Raw genomic sequence first — 21,550 nt, forward strand, 5'->3', positions numbered from 1 at the left:
GTTTTGTTGCTAACTACTCATGAACCTTGAGCCTTTGTGATTATAAATTGAGGATATCATGCCTCCTTGAGGCAGTTTTGTGAGGGTCACCTGAAACTAATGCATATGGGAATCTGTTTTTAACTGCAAGAAATTAGGCAGTTATTATTATTACTAAGGCCTTTTCGGTTATAGATGAATATTTGAATTGTGCATAACCAGCATTGTACCAGTGGTGAAACTGGCAAAGGCTAGTTTTTAAGATATGTGAGAAGGTGGAAAATGTGGTGAATTTGCCCAGTCGTTTAGCGCTAGGGAAAGACAGTTTTGGCAGAGTAATTATTTTTTCCATCCTCAAATATACTGTCTCCCTTTCCATAGAAACTATGTGGCCGGCAAGACGTCATATGTTTAAAATGTTTAAACTCAAAAAGGAAAAGAGAAAAGAAAGAAATCACACCTTCAAAACAAATAAACGAACTTTGGAGGGAAGGCTCTTGAGTCTAACATTTCTCTGTCCTGTTGATTGCAAGCTCGAGATGCTGGTGAGCGAGGCCCATGATCTCACGGAGACTTTGGCTCCCTGTATCTCATACCATGCACCTTAGGAAGTTCTTGGATCAGAGGGAGATGTGATCACTTTTGTCACTTTTCCCAGTACAGCCCCAGTGCTGTGGCTTAGTCTCTACTGATAAAGCAAAATGGGCAAATCGGGAATTCATTAGGCTCTGTGAGGCTGACTCCAGAGAAGCAAGGCTGATTTGGAATTTGGCTTGGTGACCTGATCCTACCAATTTATTTTCTACCATGTAGAGATAATATTCTTTTTTAGTGTTTATCACTATGTCTAAGTGTCTTAAACTTGTAGTTCTCTTTTTCTGTTTGCATAATTCAACAGTTATTGCCTGGCCACTGTGTGACAGGCAGGAGCCTATCTGCCAAGGGAGAATCAGAAAATGAGAACAGGTACCTCTGTTCTTGAAGAGCTGACAAATGAATGGAGGAGGGACCCATAAGAAAATCATTGCAATACAATGAATAAAGAGCTAAAGATGCCTTTGTCTGTGAATGTCAGAATCAGACTTTGGGGTTAGTTGGTCCAGAAACTCAACAGTGTCATCGAGGACCCAGTCTCTTTTCCTTTTGCCGTTTTCAGTGTGACCTGTGATAATTCCTTACAATTAACAAAACATTCTTGGAAGACTATAAGAGAATATTTCAGATTTCACTGGCTATAACTGGACCCTTAACAAATAATTGGCAAGTGGAGTGGGACTTCTGTGATAGGGGTGGGCCAGTCCAGAATCGCCCTTGGGGTCCAGAGGACCCCCCCCCCCCCGATGCTGTGGGTATGAGGCAGACAATCAATTATCAACGTTTGGCAAGCAAAGAAGAATGGGGAAATGGATTTTGGAGAAAAACATCTGTAAGAGTATAGAGGGAAGGAGTGACCAATGGTCGTGGTTTAAATATGAGGTATCCTCAAAAGCTTGTGTGTGAGACAATGCCAGTAAGTTTAGAGGTGAAATAATGGGGTTATGAGACCCTTCACCTAATCCACTAATTAATCCACTGATAGGAATTACCTGCGTGGCAATTGTAGGCAGGTAGGGTGTGGGTGGAGGAGGTGGGTTATTGGGGGTGTGCCTTTGGGGTGTATGTTTTGTTCTTGGGGAACACAGCTCTCTCTCTCTCTCTCTCTCTCTCTCTCTCTCTTTTCTAGTACCATGTCCTCAGCTGCTGTCCTCTGCCACCTCCTTCAGCCATGATGTTCTACCTCACCTCAGGGCCCAGGGAATGACTATCTAGGACTGAAACCTCTGAAATCAAGATCTCCCAAATAAACATTTTCTCCTCTAAACTTATTCTTATCAGGTCTTTTGGTCACAGCAATGAAAAAGCTGACTAAAACATCAGTCCTGAGAAGGGGATTGAGATAGTCCTGAAGGAAATGAAATCAGTAGGGAATTTTAAGAAACTCAAGGTCCTAACTCTGACCTTCAGTTAGAATGGCTATTATTATAAAGACAAAAAAATTTACAAATGTTGGCAAGGATGTGGGAAAAAAGAACTCTCATTGACTGTTGATGGGAATATAGATTAGTAGAGCCATTATGGAGATCAATATGGAGGTTCCTCAAAAAACTAAAAAGAGAGTTACAATGTGACTCAGTACTCTCTCTTCTGGACATATCCAAAGGAAATGAGATCAGCATACCAAATAGATATGTGTATAGCCTTTTTTGTTGTGACACTACTCATGATAGCTAACATATGGAATCAACTTAGATACCCATCAATGAATGGGTAAAAGAAATGTGGTATAGATACACAATGGAATATTATTTAGTTATGAAGAATGAAATCCTAGCTAGCAAAATGAATTGAACTGGAGGACTTTATGTTAGGTGAAAATAAGCTAGATAGAGACAAGTACTGCATGTTCTCTCAACTGTGAAAGTAAAAAAAATCAACCTGAATATAGAAAAGTGATTAAGGAAAGTTGGAAAGTTTTTTTGTGGGGTATGGATAAAGAGAGATTGAATTTGGTTAGTGTATGCCATATGCATGTGTTGAAATATCACACAGGATCAATATGTACAATTAATACAAGAAAAGAAAACAATAAAAAAAGCCCCACAGTCCTTTTGTTGATATCTTTCTAGTCTTTTTGGAAGTCTGACATTCATTCTCAAAGGTAGGTTTCTCAGGTCGTACTTAGGTTGCCATCACTTCCCCAAATCTTCCATGTTTATAATAGCTTTATGCATTGAACGTCAAATTGGCTCAATATGAGAACTTTGATTAATATATTCTCTCGTTCAGTAATTTAGATTCATAAAAATTGCTTCTGAAAAGTCTGATAATAAATAATGTATTTTTCCTTACAAATGACTTGGTCTTTTTGCCTGAAGAACCAAAGTGGTTTTTAAAATTTATTTATTTTTATTAAAGTCCAACAGTTGTGTTAGAATGTGTTTTCATGTTACCCCATTCCAAGTAAAATTTCCCGGGTACCAAAGGTGACTTTTGAATATACTCTCAATATTTCTTTAAGAGAGAGTTGTCTCGAATTATAGTTTAAAAATCCTCTCCATTGTATAGTTTTGTTTTCCTTCTTGGGGACTCTAAACACACGTGTGTTAGATCTTCTCAGCTTGTTCTCTTGAATATTTGGTGAGTTCTTTTTTCATTACTTTGCAGTTTTCACATCTTCTGTTTATTTAAAGACATCATCCATTGTGTTCATGCATTCTTGTGTTGCTTCTAGTTGACTCTTCATTTCCAAGATGAATTTCTCTTTCATTCCTCCAAAACAACAAGTTTTGCTTCTCCTAAGTCACGTCCTAATCACCTAATTTGTGGATTTTCATGATTCTAACTTGTTTTTTATCCATTGCTTTTATAACCTTGTTTCAGTTCATTTAAAAATGTTACTAGGGGGGGCTGAGGCTATAGTTCAGTGGTGGAGCACTTTTCTAACCATGAGCAAAGCCCTGGGTTCAATCCCCAGCATTTCAAAAAACAAATAAAATAAACACGTTGCATTACAATTTGCATGTCTTCTTGATATGTTTTCATTCTCTATAAGGATGTTTTTCTATTCCTTATTCTCTCTGTTTTAATTTCTTATAGTAACTCTACATAGAAATTGACTGTCTTTTTTTTATGTTGCTCATTATTAAGAGAAACAAATCTTCCTGTTTTTTTGGGGGGGCAGAGCTGTGATCCAGGACAGCATTACTATTGCACATCCTCAAGATCATATATCCTTGCTGCTCTGTCCCTTTCCTCTTTTTTTTTTTAATCTGGACTTTCTTACTCTCTTATCCCAGTGTTCCTACTTTGTTCAATTTAGATGCAGTTGCCAGTCACTCCTCCCATGAGCGAAGTGTTGTAGTTTTCAGTATTCATGGGACTTGGCTACTGCTATAGAGAGTGACAACTGCACCCGCCCCATCAAACCTCCTGGAGTTATGGTCTTGTTCACAAGTTGTGGGTTTGTCCCAGTCTGTTCATTTTGGAGTCAGTGTGGATATCTTGTCACCTTATATTACTGTATATATGGGTTTTTAAATTTTTAATACTCATTGTTCAGTTATTATAGGAAGCTTCAGAAACTTTGCCATTATCATCTTTCCAGAATTCTTCTAGTTCTTGGGGAAAAAAAAAGATTCTTAATTTTGTAATTGACTAAGGTATAAGATGGACACAGATGGCATCAGAGAAGTTGAGCTTTAGGACTATGTTTTTGAAGTTCCCTGAAATTTTGTGAGAAAGCCAATTGTTTTACATGCGCACAACTTCCTTTGAACCAAGTATGTGGTTAGAGCTCAATGGTAATACGGTAGAGAGACTTTGCGATCAGACAGATCTGGATTCAAATCCTACTTCTGCCATTTACTGCATATTAATGAACTCCTCTAAGGTTTTCCTCATCTATAATATGGATAATTAGGATTTGAAATGTAATTAGGATTACCCTTTCTGGATAATTAGGATTAAATTGTGTTGGATATTTGGAGATTAATAAATCTGTGTTTATAATTTATGATTTGATTACATCCTAATGCATAGAAACATGATAAGTGCAGACTGTGGTTGAAAATATAATTTCTTTTGTTTTACATGAGAAGCTTTATTTGTAGAATTCTAGAAAAAATAGCAAATAAGTATTTTTCAAATAATTGTGTGAATACATCAGAATTTGGAAGTATTGTATTAGAAATTGTATTTAAATTTGGCATTGAGCACTAGGCCACCAGTATTGCTCACATCTGTTCACACAGCAATCAGGAGAGGCAGTATGTCGCAGGGAAGGTTGCTTTGCTCTTACATTTGCATATCACCTGGCGTGGGTCCTACCTTCACTACTTACTAGCAGCTTAGTTTGGCTTGTTATGCTTGCAGTGAAAGCTTCCTGTCATAGTGGTGAGTTTGCAATCAAATTTGACAAATGTTAATTGAGCATGTACTGACGACTAGAAGCTGGCATAGTCACTAGGCATACAATGATGGACAAGACAAAGAGTCCCGGCCCTCCTAGAACTTACAGTTCAAGGTCAAAGAAAAATGATTAAGCCATTAAGTGATCATTTCTATAAAACAGAAAAATCGGCATTATAGGAGGATCTGCTTGACTCAGATTTGAAGTTTAGGAGAGAGTCCCAGGAAGAATGATTTCTCAGTTGATAGCTGAAGATGTGTAGGAATTCCCAAACCAAGAAGGGAGTCAAAACAACATGTGCAAAGGTGTGGAGACATGTGCAAGCAGCAGGTTTAAGGGCATGAAACCTGGAGGACTTAATGCATAAAGCAGTGTTCCCAACGCTGGCTCAAGTTCAGACTCACCGAGAGAGCTTTTACAAAGACTCATTTTTATAGGCCCCACCCAGACTTAATGAATCACATTCTCAGGGAATGAGTCCCAAGGCTGTGATTATAAGTCATGTGGGGAGCCACTGGGTTAGGGCGTGTGGGGCTATTAGGGGCCATCAAGGCAGGAAAGCTAAGCTGGGGCACAGCATGAAGGGCATGTAAACTGTATGTCAGGTTTGAATTTTGTCCTAAGGGCTGGGGAGACTGTGGGAGAATTTGGGGTCATGAGGATGAGACAATCAATTATTGGTTCATAAAAAATCTCTAGTTGAGTAAGACACAGTTCCTGCAATCTAGTTTACAAAGTTCGACATCTGTGAAACCTCAATGAAAAAAATCTAAAATGGAAATATTGATACCTACTTGGCAAGGTAATGGTGAGGCTTAACTGGGGTAATTTATGTGAAATACTTTCAAATGCCTTTACGCATGTATGACATACATTTGAGATTCAAAAGATGCTAATTTCTATTATGTAAGAAAGTGATGGGGCCAAATAATTGGTGGACATTAGAGACCCTCACTTAAGCAGTTTCTCAGTGGATGTTGGGATTTGTGTTCAAACATCTGTTTCCAAGGTCCTCTGACATTCTTTTCCTTTGCCCATACCTGGGACCCAGGACAGAGCCCATTCTGATCACACGTGCTCATTCTTTTACAGTCATTGTTTTAGAGTTACAACTTTTATGCCAGTGAATTCCAAATCCGTATTTCCAGTCTACTTTTCTTTTCTGAGCTCCAAACCCATATTGCCCTCTTACTCCTGGACATGTCCATTTAAATGTCTGTGATCACTTTATTCAAATTAGGTCTTGTCTTCCCAAATTTCACCCTTCTCCACCCCGCAAAACAAAACTGTTTTTCCAACATTGGCACCACTGGGTCAACCCAGAAACATGGGAATCATCAATCACTTTGATCTTCTCCCATGAGGCTTCCCCAATCCACACCTTTCTCTGCAGACTTTGATCATCCCCTTTCTCCACTCTAACACCAATCTGTTGTCTGGACTCGAGAAATAGCCTATGACTTCCTAACCTCATTCTTTGTCCCAACCCCAACTCTGCATCCATAATCCTGAGAGATTTCCTAGGGTACAAGAGTAGTACTGCCCATACTTAAGCCTCTTCTGTGACTTTCAAATGCCTTTAAAGGAACTCCAAACTCCACCAAGTCTTTATCAGCTCCTTCAAGATATCACCTCTTCATTCTCATTTTCTCCCAAGCTCCTTTTCTTATTTTAGGCTATAACCATTCTGAACTGGGGTGTGTGTGGGGGGACCACCTTCTTTCTCATGAATCTATGTCACATGAAGAGTCATCCATCCATAACCCCCTTCATATGGATAGCTCCCTGTGCCCCTTAGGCTTTAACTAACAGAGATCCTCTTGGGGAGGCAATCCTTGAATTTTTACAAAAGCTGAAATCCCCTTGTGTGTATTTGTAATACCTGCTCCCCCCAAGTGCTACTCATTATACGTGTGATTTCTCAGTATCAATCTTCCCCACCCATTGTACCCAATAGGATGGCGAGAGAAAGAGAGAGAGAGAGAGAGAGAGAGAGAGAGAGAGAGAGAGAGAGAGAGTGTATATATATAATCTCTCCACGTTACTGATGAATTCTTGCTAAATTTTATTTGTAACCCCCACACCGATGTTCAGGGTGTTTTCACAGTCATTCTCTGACCTGCACAGAAGTTGGAAACTTGGTGTCCTCTGACGTGCATGTTCCAGCAGGAATAAGATAATGTTTTCCTTCTTGTTTCAGCCCTTATACTGTCAACAAGTATCCATCTCTGGTCCCTGAGCCACATTTTTCATACTTTTGTATATATTGTTAGTTATTTCACGGCTTAAAAATGGTCTAGTACTGCAGTGCTACTGTTGTGCTACTAGTACTGTTGTTGTTTTTAATCCCGGAATTGAACCCAGGGCTTCCAACCTGCTGGGCAAGCACCTCACCACTGGACTCCATCCCTAGGCTCTAACTAGGGCTTTTAAAAAAGTTTTAGCTATATCACAGTGGAGTGTACTTTGACATACTGACGTGGAGTCTCGCTTGTTCTAATTAGGATCCCATTTTTTGCGGTTGTACATTTTGTGGACTTTCACTGGTTGTGACGTCTTTCGTGTGCCTTATGGAGAAAATTTGTTGGTTGGATGAGCTTCCTTGCATGAGTTACAGCACTGTTGGCCGTGAGTTCAAGGCTCACGATTTAAGAATCTATATGAAATGAGGTGTTTTCAAACAGAACCATGTAAACAAGATTATATATTCACAAAATGATGAAAATATTGTGTCCAGAGTCTTGCAAGAACCCAACCCTGTGTCACCTCTAACAGCAGTGGTTCACTGTTCACTGTTGGCTCATAGTGTCTTCATAGAACAAAACAACTGTATTTTATTAATTTCTGTGTCCTTAGTAGCTCACACAGTGACTTCCACAAAATGGGTCTTCAAACTGAATTTTTTTTGTGTGTGTGTGTGTGTGTGTATACATTCATCTGTGTATACTCATATTACATATACATATATATTCATATATATTCATATTACATATATGCACATATACTTCATACAGACATGCATAGAAATTATATATAATATAAAAATAAATTAAGATGAATTTGTCTTTCATTCCAAATGTATACCTCACAGATTTTTTTTTCACTTTCTACCTTTGGAAAAAGATCTTAAATATAGGTTATTTTTTGATACCATCTTTATTTTTATTTTTTGTCTAGGATGCTGGAGAAATGGTTCGTTCCTTTGTTGGTGGTTTGGAACTTGTTGTCAATTTACTGAAATCGGATAACAAAGAAGTTTTGGCGAGCGTATGTGCTACTATTACCAATATAGCAAAAGATCAAGAAAACTTAGCTGTTATTACAGATCATGGGGTTGTTCCTTTATTGTCCAAGCTGGCAAATACAGTAAGTAGCCCATCTTTTTTATTTTTAATATTTATTGTCAGATTGTGAGTTTAAAGCCCAGAGACCTGAATTCATGGTTAATATCCACCACTTATGAAGTCTGAGATTTTCTTAACTCACTTAATTTTTCTGAAACCTAGATATGCAAAAGTATATTTCGAAATGATAAAATGTTAATATGCAGGCTCCTGTAGAATTGAGGCTGTTTTTTTTTAAATAATTTTTTTAGTTGTTGTTGGACCTTTATTTAATTAATTAATTTACTTATATGTGGTGTGGAGAATCGAACCCAGTTCCTCACACAGGCCAGGTGCGTGCTCTACCACCAAGCCACAACTTCATCCTAAGAGACTGTTTTTTTATTTGTCACTGGCAAGTGAAGTGGTGGCAAATAGCAGTGCTACTATGTAAGTGTTACCTATTCACTGCCACTGTAATCATTTTTATTGTTCATGCTGACATTAGAAGTTGAGTGGCACCTCCTCCGCTTAGCAAGCTTGGATTGGTAGCATTCTTAAGCTAGAAGGTGTTGGCAACCACTGTATTGTTTACCTGAAGCTGTGCCAGATAGAATAGGCAGCCTTGAGGGACAATGACTTCATCTTAACCAGAGGTATTCAAGCATAGCCTGGACTGCCACTTGGCAGAAAAGTCGTAGAGCAGAAATTCAAGCACTGGAACAATACCTGCTATCAGATACTTTGAGTTCCTAAGAGAATCTGCTAGATTGTTAAGTTCACCAAGTTGTTGCCTGAGTCAGGAGAATAGTACAATTAAACAGAGACCATGTCCAATTCAGTTACATTTTACCTGTACAAGGTAATTACATTACAAAAAGGATCTAATCTGCACAAGGTATACAGAAAAAAAAAATGGAGGACCCCATATATGTTATCATATTTCCTACACTGTCTTCACCCCCTTGGGGCCCAAGGTGTGTTACCAAGATGTAGAAGTATTCCTAAGGTGAAGAAGAAGAATTAATCCATTTATCCCAGCTATGTGAGGTATTCCTTGAAGAATATCCAATTTTCTATAAAATCCAGTTTGTACAAAGAAAACTCAGAATTGAACCTTGGTCATTGGTGACCCACCACAATACTAGCTCCTTCGAAACACCCCCTAAGGAGCCAGCTACTGCATCCCTCTAAACTCATTTGCATCTTAGTGGCCATAAGCATAAAGTGCACACATGCGATCACACACAGTGATTACAATGCACATTTCTTAAGTTGGTTTTCTTTGTGCAGAATAATGATAAATTGAGGCGTCATCTGGCAGAGGCTGTCTCACGTTGCTGTATGTGGGGCAGAAACAGAGTGGCCTTTGGTGAGCACAGAGCAGTGGCTCCTTTGGTGCGCTACCTGAAATCGAATGACACCAATGTGCATCGAGCAACAGCCCAAGCCTTGTATCAGCTCTCAGAAGATGCAGATAACTGCATCACCATGCATGAGAATGGCGCAGTAAAGGTACAGTTCACTGACGTCACGGTTTAGTCCCAGTGTGGTAAAGGCGGGTTGGAAAGAAGCTGAAGGGACATGAAGCTTTTAGTAAAAGGAATGTGCTTCCTTTTTGGATCATAGCTGTATTTGAGCCATGTGTTAACATGGTTTTCTGCTGCAGAAAAGTTGTAGGAATACAGAATTCTTCTAAATCAAAGCATATAAATGTACTTCATAAAATAATTAATCATTCTATAATTTGAATTAAGTAAAATGTATAGGACATGAACAATCACTAGTATTCATAAATCTATTTGATATATTGTTTGTTTAGTAGGTACATAAAAAAATAATAGGCACATGCAGGGACAACAGCTGAACAGCAAAAGAAATGACTGAAACTGTTGTTAGAATAAAGCTTAAAAGTCTTTACCATAACAACAAGGATCAATTAAAAAATGGTGTTGTGTTTCAAATCTTTGCGTCAGACGTTTTTGCCTTTAACCAACATACAGTTAGAAGAATTTCTGCATGTAGCCTTTAGTGAATCTCCACATTGGAAACTACCTAGAATATTTTGATGGTAATAAATACAAAAATACTTAGAGTACCTGAACAGCTTACATGCATCAGGAAAAACTGATTAAAATATTAAAATATCAATAGCTTGTTTCCTTGTACAATATTGTTTTTACTGTTTATTACCTTAATTTGGCACCAACGACAACCAGACACTTTCACACTTTGAAATGTATATCCTGATTTGATATTTTAGATAAGATTTTAAATTTCCAGTTATTCATATCTAGTCAAATCTAGATATGCTAAATGTGAAACATCTAAGATGAATAATGCTCTTCAAAATGCCAATTGGTAATTTTTTAGGCAATTATTTTAATTCATCCTTCAAACTTATTATATTTGAAAGATGTGATGTTAATTTTTCTGAAATGAAAACCAAATTACATTTAAATATATCATTCTTTCCATTATAAATCTGTTTCTATGACACATAAGTTAGGCTTATGTACTTCGTCAAGCAAAAATCTGGCATAAAAAGCACCTTTTAGACTAAGGAGCAATTTTAAAAAGTAAATTATAAAAAAAAATTGGAATGTTAACTTCTAGTTACTAAAGAATAATGAAAACATTGTCACTTCTATGCGACTATGTTCACACTTCAAAAAGAAGAGATTTCTAATTTAAAATTATACATTCTGTTATTGAACATGATTGGCACAGTCTAAGATGCAGTAAGCATACAGCCTTTACAAAAACAAAACTGCAAAAGTTATGCAGCCTGGTAAAGTGTCTGACACATAGCACATACGTAGAGAATTCCCAGTTTAAGAAGAGCATTTCTAGATGGCTCAGAAAGTTTTCAAATTTCATAAGGTTTGCATGGTCATTAGGCTGACCATTAGATGCCAGGCATCTGTGCCACTCTCAAGGAGTTCTTCTAATGCAAATCAACAGATAATCCAGAATCCCTTTTGTGTACAGTATTGTAACTGTGTTCACCCACACAGCTTATTTTATTAGGAAATGACGGAAATAAGAATGATGGAGGTGTGTAGACATTAAAGAGAGAGCAAAGAAGGTGCTTCTGCTGTGCAGAGAGCCTTTCCCAGGTCATCTTTGGTGATCATGGGGTCTGTCTCATCTATTTGCATTCCTAACTACTGTTATGTCTGTGGGAGGATAACTGTAAATAATAGGACTTTTTTTTTTTGGCAAGTCCATCTGCAATGATACAGAGGCAAGCCTTGCTTTGGGGCGTTGTCAGCACGAATGTATGTTGTGGAGGTGACCTGTCCCTTTTTTCTCAACCTGCTCCAAGCCCCAGATCTCACAGGGCTGTGTGGGAAGCCTATTGCTTCCCTTCTCTGGTTGTCTTTAAGGAGGAAAAAAAAATGTGAATGTGGTGTACTGGGATTGGTAGAATAAACAGGATTTGTTAGTTGCTTGGATATGGGTAATAAAAGAAAGAGAACAAATGACTCCAAACTTCAGGCTAAATGAAGAAGAATCCATTCTACAATAATGCAAGAAAAACGTTCTGCATATTAGGGTGATTCAGTTACCTACAGTGAATATGTCTCCAGTGTGCAATTGTTTTTCTGACTTTGAATGCATAATCGTTCACTCTTGGCAGATTCCAGGCTGTTTTTGTTCCTAATTGCTACTGCCCCTCTCTGGTCAAATGCTTACTGTGTTATTTTCCATTCCTGCAGAGTTTTTTGCTGCAGCTGACATGACAAATGTTGACAGAATCTTCTGCAATTACCAGGCTCTGTTACCCGTCACCCTATTCATAAGTAATTCATTCTAGGGTTAGCGCCTGTGTCCTACAGTTTCCTCAACAGTAACAGCTGATGTTATGCAATCTCTCTCTCACGACTACTGATATTTTTGCTGTAGTAACAGTGAAGGTGCAGGCTTGAGCGGCCACAATACCATGAGTTCAGCTTCTCCTACGTTCAATTTGAATGGCCCATTTGAATTTAGGTGTAGAGCAGGGCTGTCCAGTAGAAATGCCATGTGAGCCACGTACATAATATTAAATTTTCTAGTAGTCATAATTTAGCAAAACATAAAAATAAATGGATAAAATTAGTGATATATTTTATTCAGCTCAATTTATCCAAAATATTATTATTTCAATGTGTGATCAATATAAAATTACTATTTTTTTATACTTTTTTTGGTACTAAGTCTTCAAAATCCAATTTGTGTTTTATAGTACATCTATTTTGGACTAGCCATGTTTCAAAATAATTAACTAGTAGTTAGTGGTTTTCTTACCAGACAATGCCAATTTAGAGACAAGGAGAACGGGGGACATTTGGAAACTATCTGCCAAGAAGTACAAAACCATGCGAGAGGGTGGGTAAGCTGTTTTTGGCAGAGTCTAGAGAAGCCTGGGAAATGTCTACGTTTTCACTTTGGGGGCACGTAAACTAGGAAGAAGAGCTGTCAAAGTAAACTTGAGAAGTTAACTAGTTAAGCAGGAGTTCTATAAGCCAAAGAAAGAGTGAGCTTCAAAGGTTGTGTTTAAACACTGTCGAGAGGTCAATAAAGATTTCCTGATTCAATTATGTTGAAAAACAATCCTGTGTCAGAGCCTTCCGAGGAAGAATCTCTTCTAAATGGACCAATAACTCCCCTGCTCTGCCCTGGTACATACAATATGATCAGAAAAATTCACTGTGTCCTCTGTGATTTTTACACAGAACTGATCAAAAGTATTAGCCCAGGAACTTGACTCGTTACAAAATCTGGTGAATGTGGATGCAGAGTTGTTGAAAACTGGTTTGAAAATGTGAAAAGACTAAGAGATACCTCAAAGTTATTTACTAATTGTTACAAACCTATAACTCAGGAGAGTAATATAAGGAGGAAAGGAAGTGGTAGGAAAAATTGAGCAAACACAAGCCTTTTCCTAAGGCAGAAAAAGTGATCAAATAGAGATGATGAGCACCCACGAAAGACATTAAGCTCCTTTCCCCATGGTGACATTGGATTTGTTTTTGCAAATGTCTATACCAGGCAGGTGAAAGCTACATTCCGGCTATAACTTTCTGAAAGGCAGGAAATTGAAAAGATTGCAGAAAATACTATCAGAAGTCTGCCCAGCACTGGCACAGAGAGAGTAGTGTGATTCCATGTGGGTACAGTCAACAGGGCTGTCTTGGCCACATCCCAGGCTCAGTACATGTACTGGCCAGAGAGCCAGGAATAAGAATTCAGAACCCGCCCCATAGTTTTTGAAGGCTAACATAAGAAAACGAAAATATTATTAATGTCAGTGAGTCAAGTGAATGGATTTTAGAGACTGGGTCACCCAGGAATTTTCAGTGTCTATGTACTTAATGTTTTACCTAAATATACTTTCCATTAATGTAACTTTGAAGTTCTGAGCAGTTCTGAGTCCTTTTCGCACATTTCCTGTGTTCTCTGAAGTTCTGGGGATAGTCTGCTTGGTGATCCTAGGCTACTAAATAACTTAGGTAGACCTAAGAGGTGTCAGTGAATGGACACTGCTTACAGAGTAAGCACAGAGTTTTTCTGATTGGCTTTCTTCTCTTTATTTATATGTGTCCTTTAATTTTTTTTTTTACTTATTTATATGTCTCCTTAAAAGTGAGAAAGAAATTTATGGAGGTATCCAGTAAGTTAGATGATAGTTCACGGCAGTTAACTTTATATGTATATATATCAAATGTTTTCCTTATTTCATTTTTTAAGAAGTCTTATTAGCTTTATTAAGGGATAATTGACATATACATGCACATATTTGAAGTGTACAGTTTGATAAGTTTTCACACACACACATACACACAAACCCACCATTACTGAATGAAGATAATGATCCCCTTATGTTTTTTGACACCCCTTTGGATTCCCCCTCTCTAGTCCCTCTTTGTTGTTGGGCAACCATTGATTTGCTTTCTTCATTTTGGATTAATGTGCAATTTCTGGAACTTAATATAAATGCATATATAAAGTATACACTCGGCTTTTTGTTTGATTTGCTCCACTGTTTAATTATTTTCATGCTCTTCCATGTTATTGTGCATATAATGCTTCACTCTTTCATTGCTGATTAAGTACTCCAATATATGGATGTATCACCATTTATTTATCCTTTCACTCAGAATATTCTTTAATCAGTGTAGGTCTGTTATTTATTTCTTCTTGAACCCCTTTGGTGCTTTGTGTCTTTCAAGGAATTAGTTCAGTTCATTAAAGTTGTTAAATATATCAGCATAAAAGTTGTTCATAATAATTCCTTATCCTTTTATTATATGTAGAAACCATAGTTATACTTTTTCATTACTAATATTTGTAAATTTAATCTTCCCTTTATTCCTAACCTAAGAGAAGACAGAATTTCTGGCTAGAACTTTATGAACCTCTAGTTGAACTAGATTTTGGTTTCATTAAATGTTCTCTATTGCTTTTCTGGTTTACATTTCATTGTTCCAATGTGATATTTGTTGGTTTTTCCTTCTACTTTAGGATTTCATTTACTCTTTGTCTAGTTTCTTAAGGGGGAATCTAAGATAATTATTCTTTTCCAATATAGGTACTCAGTTCTAGAAATTTCCAGTTGTATCCAAGAAATTTTAATAGGCTGTGTTTCATTTTTATTCAGTAAAAAATACTTTCTAATTTCCCTTTCAGTTTCTTTTTTGATTAGTGTATTATTTAGAAATCTATCATTCCAGTTATTTGGGTATTTTCTGGTGACTCTTGTGTTATTGATTTATAATTTAATTCCATTACAGTCAGAGACATATATTACTTAAATATTTTTAAAACTTTTTTGAGATTGTTGTATGGCTCAGAATATGATTTTTCTTGTTAAAATTCCATTAAAAGAATGAGTGTTTTCATTGAAAAGAATAAGATTCTGATATTGTTAAGCCAGATGTTCTATGAAGTTCAAGAACATCAAGTTAGTTAATAATGTTGTTCTGTTACTCTATATCTGTGATTTCCTAACTACTTGTTCTGTTAGTTATTGTGGATTTTTAAACTTCTCCTTGCAATTCTTATCAGTCTTTTTCTTTATATATTTTAAGCTCTCTTACTAGGTACATACATGTTTAGGAATATTATATTCTCTCAATGACTTCTTTATCAGTATGAAATAATCATCTTTGTCTTTGATCATGTTCTTTGTTTTGAAATCTTTTTCTGCAACTAATATAAACATTCCTATTTTATTTGGGTTAATATTGATATTGAAATTATGTTGAATTTTTTATTATGACCCAATTTGTCTCTTTTTTTATGTTCTTTTTTTAAATATTTCTTTTTTACGTGTAGATGGACACAACACAATGCCTTTATTTTTATGTGGTGCTGAGGATCGAACCCAGGTCTCGCCCATGCTAGGCGAGTGCTCTACTGCTGAGCCATAATCCCAGCCCCCGATTTGTCTCTTTTTTAGTATAAATAGACTTCATTGAAGTCAGTGTCTCTGTACTGAGATAGAAGGTTGTATTTACATGAACACAAGTTATAACATTTCAGAGCTTCTAAAAGGAATGTCAATAATTACAATGATCATGGTGGTAATTTATGTTGTTTTTTTAAAATGGTTATTTGTAGGTAGTATGAAATTAGGGCTTGTTTTTTTATTTTAAATGACAAATCTCTACCTTTATTAGGAGGGGAGTGTTTATATTATTCATATGTAATGTGATGTTAAGATTGTTGGCTGTAAAAAATATACCATCTTATTTTTCCCATCTGTTCTTTCTATTCCTCCTTTTCTGTCTTTTCTTGGATTAATTGAACATTTATTTCCATCTTAACTTCTTTGTTGGATTTTTAGTTACAAGTCTTTTTGTAATTTTAGTGGTTGCTTTAGAGTTTATACTATACATATTTAATTCAGGACAGAGTACCTTCAAGTTATTTTATGTATATAAACATGTAGTTTAAGACAAACAACAGTAGGTTTTTCTTTTTACCTTCCTGACTTTTGTGTTATCACTGTCATACATTTGACTCATACAAATGTTATAAATGCCACAATACATTGTTCTTGTTTTAGGCTGTAACAGATTTTTAATTTTTACAGAAATTTAAATAAACATAAAAAGATCTTACATATATAATTGCTATTTCCAATGCTATTTATTCCTTTCTATAAATAAAGATTTTCATCTGATATTATATTCCTTCCATCTAAAGGATTTTTAACATTTCTTATAGTGCAGTAGTGTTTATTTTTTTTATTTTATTTTTTTTAAATTTTTTATTGTTGGCTGTTCAAAACATTACATAGTTCTTGATATATCATATTTCACAATTTGATTCAAGTGGGATATGAGCTCCCATTTTTACCCCATATACAGATTGCAGAATCACATCAGTTACACATCCATTGATTTACATATTGCCATACTCGTGTCTGTTGTGTTCTGCTGCCTTTCCTATCCTCTACTATCCCCCCTCCCCTCCCCTCCCCTCCCCTCTTCTCTCTCTGCCCCCTCTACTGACATTCGTTTGTCCCCCTTGTATTATTTTTCCCCTTCCCCTCACTTCCTCTTGTATGTACTTTTGTATAACTCTGAGGGTCTCCTTCCATTTCCATGCAATTTCCCTTCTCTCTCCCTTTCCCTCCCACCTCTCATCCCTGTTTAATGTTAATCTTCTTCTCATGCTCTTCGACCCTACTCTGTTCTTAGTTACTCTCCTTATATCAAAGAAGACATTTGGCATTTGTTTTTTAGGGATTGGCTAGCTTCACTTAGCATAATCTGCTCTAATGCCATCCATTTCCCTGTAAATTCTATGATTTTGTCATTTTTTAATGCAGAGTAATACTCCATTGTGTATAAATGCCACATTTTTTTTATCCATTCATCCATTGAAGGGCATCTAGGTTGGTTCCACAGTCTAGCTATTGTGAATTGTGCTGCTATGAACATCAATGTAGCAGTGTCCCTGTAGCATGCTCTTTTGAGGTCTTGAGGGAATAGACCGAGAAGGGGAATAGCTGGGTCAAATGGTGGCTCCATTCCCAGCTTTCCAAGAAATCTCCATACTGCTTTCCAAATTGGCTGCACCAATTTGCAGTCCCACCAGCAATGTACAAGTGTACCCTTTTTCCCACATCCTCGCCAGCACTTGTTGTTGTTTGACTTCATAATGGCTGCCAATCTAACTGGAGTGAGATGGTATCTTAGGGTGGTTTTGATTTGCATTTCTCTGACTGCTAGAGATGGTGAGCATTTTTTCATGTACTTGTTGATTGATTGTATGTCCTCCTCTGAGAAGTGTCTGTTCAGGTCCTTGGCCCATTTGTTGATTGGGTTGTTTGTTCTCTTATTGTCTAATTTTTGGAGTTCTTTGTATACTCTGGATATTAGGGCTCTATCTGAAGTGTGAGGAGTAAAGATTTGTTCCCAGGATGTAGGCTCTCTATTTACCTCTCTTATTGTATCTTTTGCTGAGAAAAAACTTTTTAGTTTGAGTAAGTCCCATTTGTTGATTCTAGTTATTAACTTTTGTGCTATGGGTGTCCTATTGAGGAATTTGGAGCCCGACCCCACAGTATGTAGATCGTAGCCAACTTTTCCTTCTATCAGATGGCGTGTCTCTGATTTGATATCAAGCTCCTTGATCCATTTTGAATTAACTTTTGTGCATGGCGAGAGAAAGGGATTCAGTTTCATTTTGTTGCATATGGATTTCCAGTTTTCCCAGCACCATTTGTTGAAGATGCTATCCTTCCTCCATTGCATGCTTTTAGCCCCTTTATCAAATATAAGGTAGTTGTAGTTTTGTGGATTGGTTTCTGTGTCCTCTATTCTGTACCATTGGTCTACCTGCCTGTTTCGGTACCAGTACCATGCTGTTTTTGTTACTATTGCTCTGTAGTATAGTTTGAAGTCTGGTATCGCTATACCGCCTGATTCACACTTCCTGCTTAGCATTGTTTTTGCTATTCTGGGTCTTTTATTTTTCCATATGAATTTCATGATTGCTTTCTCTATTTCTACAAGAAATGCCATTGGGATTTTGATTGGCATTGCATTAAACCTATAGAGAACTTTTGGTAATATCGCCATTTTGATGATGTTGGTTCTGCCTATCCATGAACAGGGTATATTTTTCCATCTTCTAAGATCTTCTTCTATTTCTCTCTTTAGGGTTCTGTAGTTTTCATTGTATAAGTCTTTCACCTCTTTTGTTAGGTTGATTCCCAAGTATTTTATTTTTTTTGAAGATATTGTGAATGGAGTGGTTGTCCTCATTTCCAATTCAGAGGATTTGTCGCTGATATACAGGAATGCCTTTGATTTATGCGTGTTGATTTTATATCCTGCCACTTTGCTGAATTCATTTATTAGCTCTAATAGTTTCTTTGTAGACCCTTTTGGGTCTGCTAGGTATAGAATCATGTCATCTGCAAATAGTGATAATTTAAGTTCTTCTTTTCCTATTTTGATGCCTTTAATTTCTTTCGTCTGTCTAATTGCTCTGGCCAGTGTTTCGAGAACTATGTTGAACAGAAGTGGTGAGAGAGGGCATCCCTGTCTTGTTCCAGATTTTAGAGGGAATGCCTTCAATTTTTCTCCATTCAGAATGATGCTAGCCTGAGGCTTAGCATAGATTGCTTTTACAATATTGAGGTATGTTCCTGTTATCCCTAGTTTTTCTAGAGTTTTGAACATAAAGGGATGCTGTACTTTGTCGAATGCTTTTTCCGCATCTATCGAGATGATCATATGGTTCTTATTTTTAAGTCTATTGATGTGGTGAATAACATTTATTGATTTCCGTATATTGAACCAGCCTTGCATCCCAGGGATGAATCCTACTTGATCATGGTACACAATTTTTTTGATATGTTTTTGTATCCGAGTCGCCAGAATTTTATTGAGGATTTTTGCATCTAGGTTCATTAGAGATATTGGTCTGTAGTTTTCTTTCTTTGAAGTGTCTTTGTCTGATTTAGGTATCAGGGTGATATTGGCCTCGTAGAATGAATTTGGAAGTTCTCCCTCTTTTTCTATTTCTCGAAGTAGCTTGAAAAGTATCGGTATTAGTTCCTCTTTAAAGGTTTTGTAAAACTCTTCTGTATACCCATCCGGTCCTGGGCTTTTCGTAGTTGGTAGTCTTTTGATGGTTTCTTCTATTTCCTCAATTGATATTGGTCTGTTTAGGTTGTCTATATCCTCCTGACTCAATCTGGGCAGATCATATGAATTAAGAAATTTATCTATGCCTTCACTATCTTCTAATTTATTGGAGTATAAGGATTCAAAATAATTTTTGATTATCTTCTGTATTTCTGAAGTGTCTGTTGTGATATTGCCTTTTTCATCCCGTATGCTAGTAATTTGAGTTCTCTCTCTTCTTCTCTTCGCTAGCATGGCTAAGGGTCTGTCGATTTTGTTTATTTTTTCAAAGAACCAACTTTTAGTTTTGTCAATTTTTTCAATTGTTTCTTTTGTTTCGATTTCATTAATTTCAGCTCTGATTTTAATTATTTCTTGCCTTCTACTTCTTTTGCTGTTGTTTTGCTCTTCTTTTTCCTAGGATTTTGAGATGAAGTATGAGATCATTTATTTGTTGGTTTTTTCTTTTTTTAAGGAATGAACTCCAAGCAATGAATTTTCCTCTTAGAACTGCTTTCAATGTGTCCCATAGATTCCGATATGTTGTGTCTGTGTTTTCATTAATCTCTAGGAATTTTTTAATTTCCTCCTTGATGTCTTCTATAACCCATTGATCATTCAGTAACCTATTGTTCATTCTCCAAGTGATGTATTCTTTTTCCTTCCTTCTTTTATCGTTGATTTTCAGTTCCATTCCATTATGATCAGATAGGATGCATGGTATTATCTCTACTCCTTTATATTGTCTAAGAGTTTCCCTGTGACATAATATATGATCTATTTTTGAGAAGGATCCATGTGCTGCTGAGAAAAAAGTGTAACTGCTTGATGTTGGGTGGTATATTCTATATATGTCAATTAAGTCTAGATTATTAATTGTGTTATTGAGTTCTATAGTTTCCTTATTCAACTTTTGCTTGGAAGATCTGTCCAGTGGTGATAGAGGTGTGTTGAAGTCTCCCATGATTATTGTATGGTGGTCTATTAGACTCTTGAACTTGAGAAGAGTTTGTTTGATGAACATAGCTGCACCATTGTTTGGGGCATATATATTTATGATTGTTATGTCTTGTTGGTGTATGGTTCCCTTGAGCAGTATGTAGTGTCCCTCTTTATCCCTTTTGATTAACTTTGGCTTGAAATCTATTTTATTTGATATGAGTATGGATACTCCTGCTTGTTTCCAAAGTCAATATGAGTGATATGATTTTTCCCAACCTTTCACCTTCAGCCTATGTATGTCTTTTCCTATCAAATGCGTCTCCTGTAGGCAGCATATTGTTGGGTCTTGTTTTGTGATCCATTCTACTAGCCTGTGTCTCTTGATTGGTGAGTTTAAGCCATTAACATTTAGGGTTATTATTGAGATATGGGTTGTTCTTCCAGCCATATTTGTTTATTTCTGTTACTAAACATGGTTTGTTTTCCTCTTTGATTATTTTCCCCCCTTTACTGTCCTACCTCCCACTGTTGGTTTTCATTGTTATTTTCCATTTCCTCTTCCTGTAATGTTTTGCCAAGGATGTTTTGAAGAGATGGTTTTCTAGCTGCAAATTCTTTTAACTTTTGTTTATCGTGGAAGGTTTTAATTTCATCTTCCATCCTGAAGCTTAATTTCGCTGGAAACACAATTCTTGGTTGGAACCCATTTTCTTTCAGTGTTTGAAATATGTTATTCCAGGATCTTCTAGCTTTCAGAGTCTGTGTTGAAAGATCAGCTGTTATCCTGATTGGCTTACCCCTAAATGTGATCTGCTAACTTTCTCTTGTAGCTTTTAAAATTCTCTCCTTTTTCTGTATGTTGGGCATCTTCATTATAATGTGTCTAGGTGTGGGTCTCTTATGATTTTGCATATTCGGCGTCCTGTAGGCTTCTAGGATTTGGGGTTCTGTCTCATTCTTCAAGTCTGGGAAGTTTTCTCGTATTATTTCATTGAATAGATTGCTCATTCCTTTGGTTTGAAACTCTGTCCCTTCCTGTATCCCAATGACTCTTAAATTTGGTCTCTTGATGTTATCCCATATTTCTTGGATGTTCTGCTCATGGTTTCTTAACAGTCTTGCTGAGCTGTCTATGTTCTTTTCAAGTTGAAATACTTTGTCTTCATTGTCTGATGTTCTGTCTTCTAAGTGTTCTACTCTGCTGGTAGTATTCTCAATTGAGTTTT

The 21,550-nt window shown here is 36.7% G+C and overlaps 1 protein-coding gene across 2 annotated transcripts in view; it reads left to right on the forward strand.

Moving 5' to 3' along the window:
* Odad2 (outer dynein arm docking complex subunit 2) overlaps nucleotides 1-21,550 on the forward strand; it is a 162,031-nt gene that overhangs the window by 96,798 nt on the left and 43,683 nt on the right. The window contains exons 17-18 of one of the 2 annotated variants that reach the window (XM_027928670.2): nucleotides 8,105-8,293; nucleotides 9,544-9,765. In XM_027928670.2, the coding sequence (XP_027784471.2) occupies nucleotides 8,105-8,293; nucleotides 9,544-9,765 (411 nt within the window). Of the gene's footprint in view, nucleotides 1-8,104; nucleotides 8,294-9,543; nucleotides 9,792-21,550 lie in introns of both variants that reach the window. The other variant, XM_071619712.1, reaches the window with a different exon arrangement.

Source organism: Marmota flaviventris, chromosome 12, assembly GCF_047511675.1.
Source record: "Marmota flaviventris isolate mMarFla1 chromosome 12, mMarFla1.hap1, whole genome shotgun sequence".
Classification (NCBI taxonomy): Eukaryota; Metazoa; Chordata; class Mammalia; order Rodentia; family Sciuridae; genus Marmota; species Marmota flaviventris.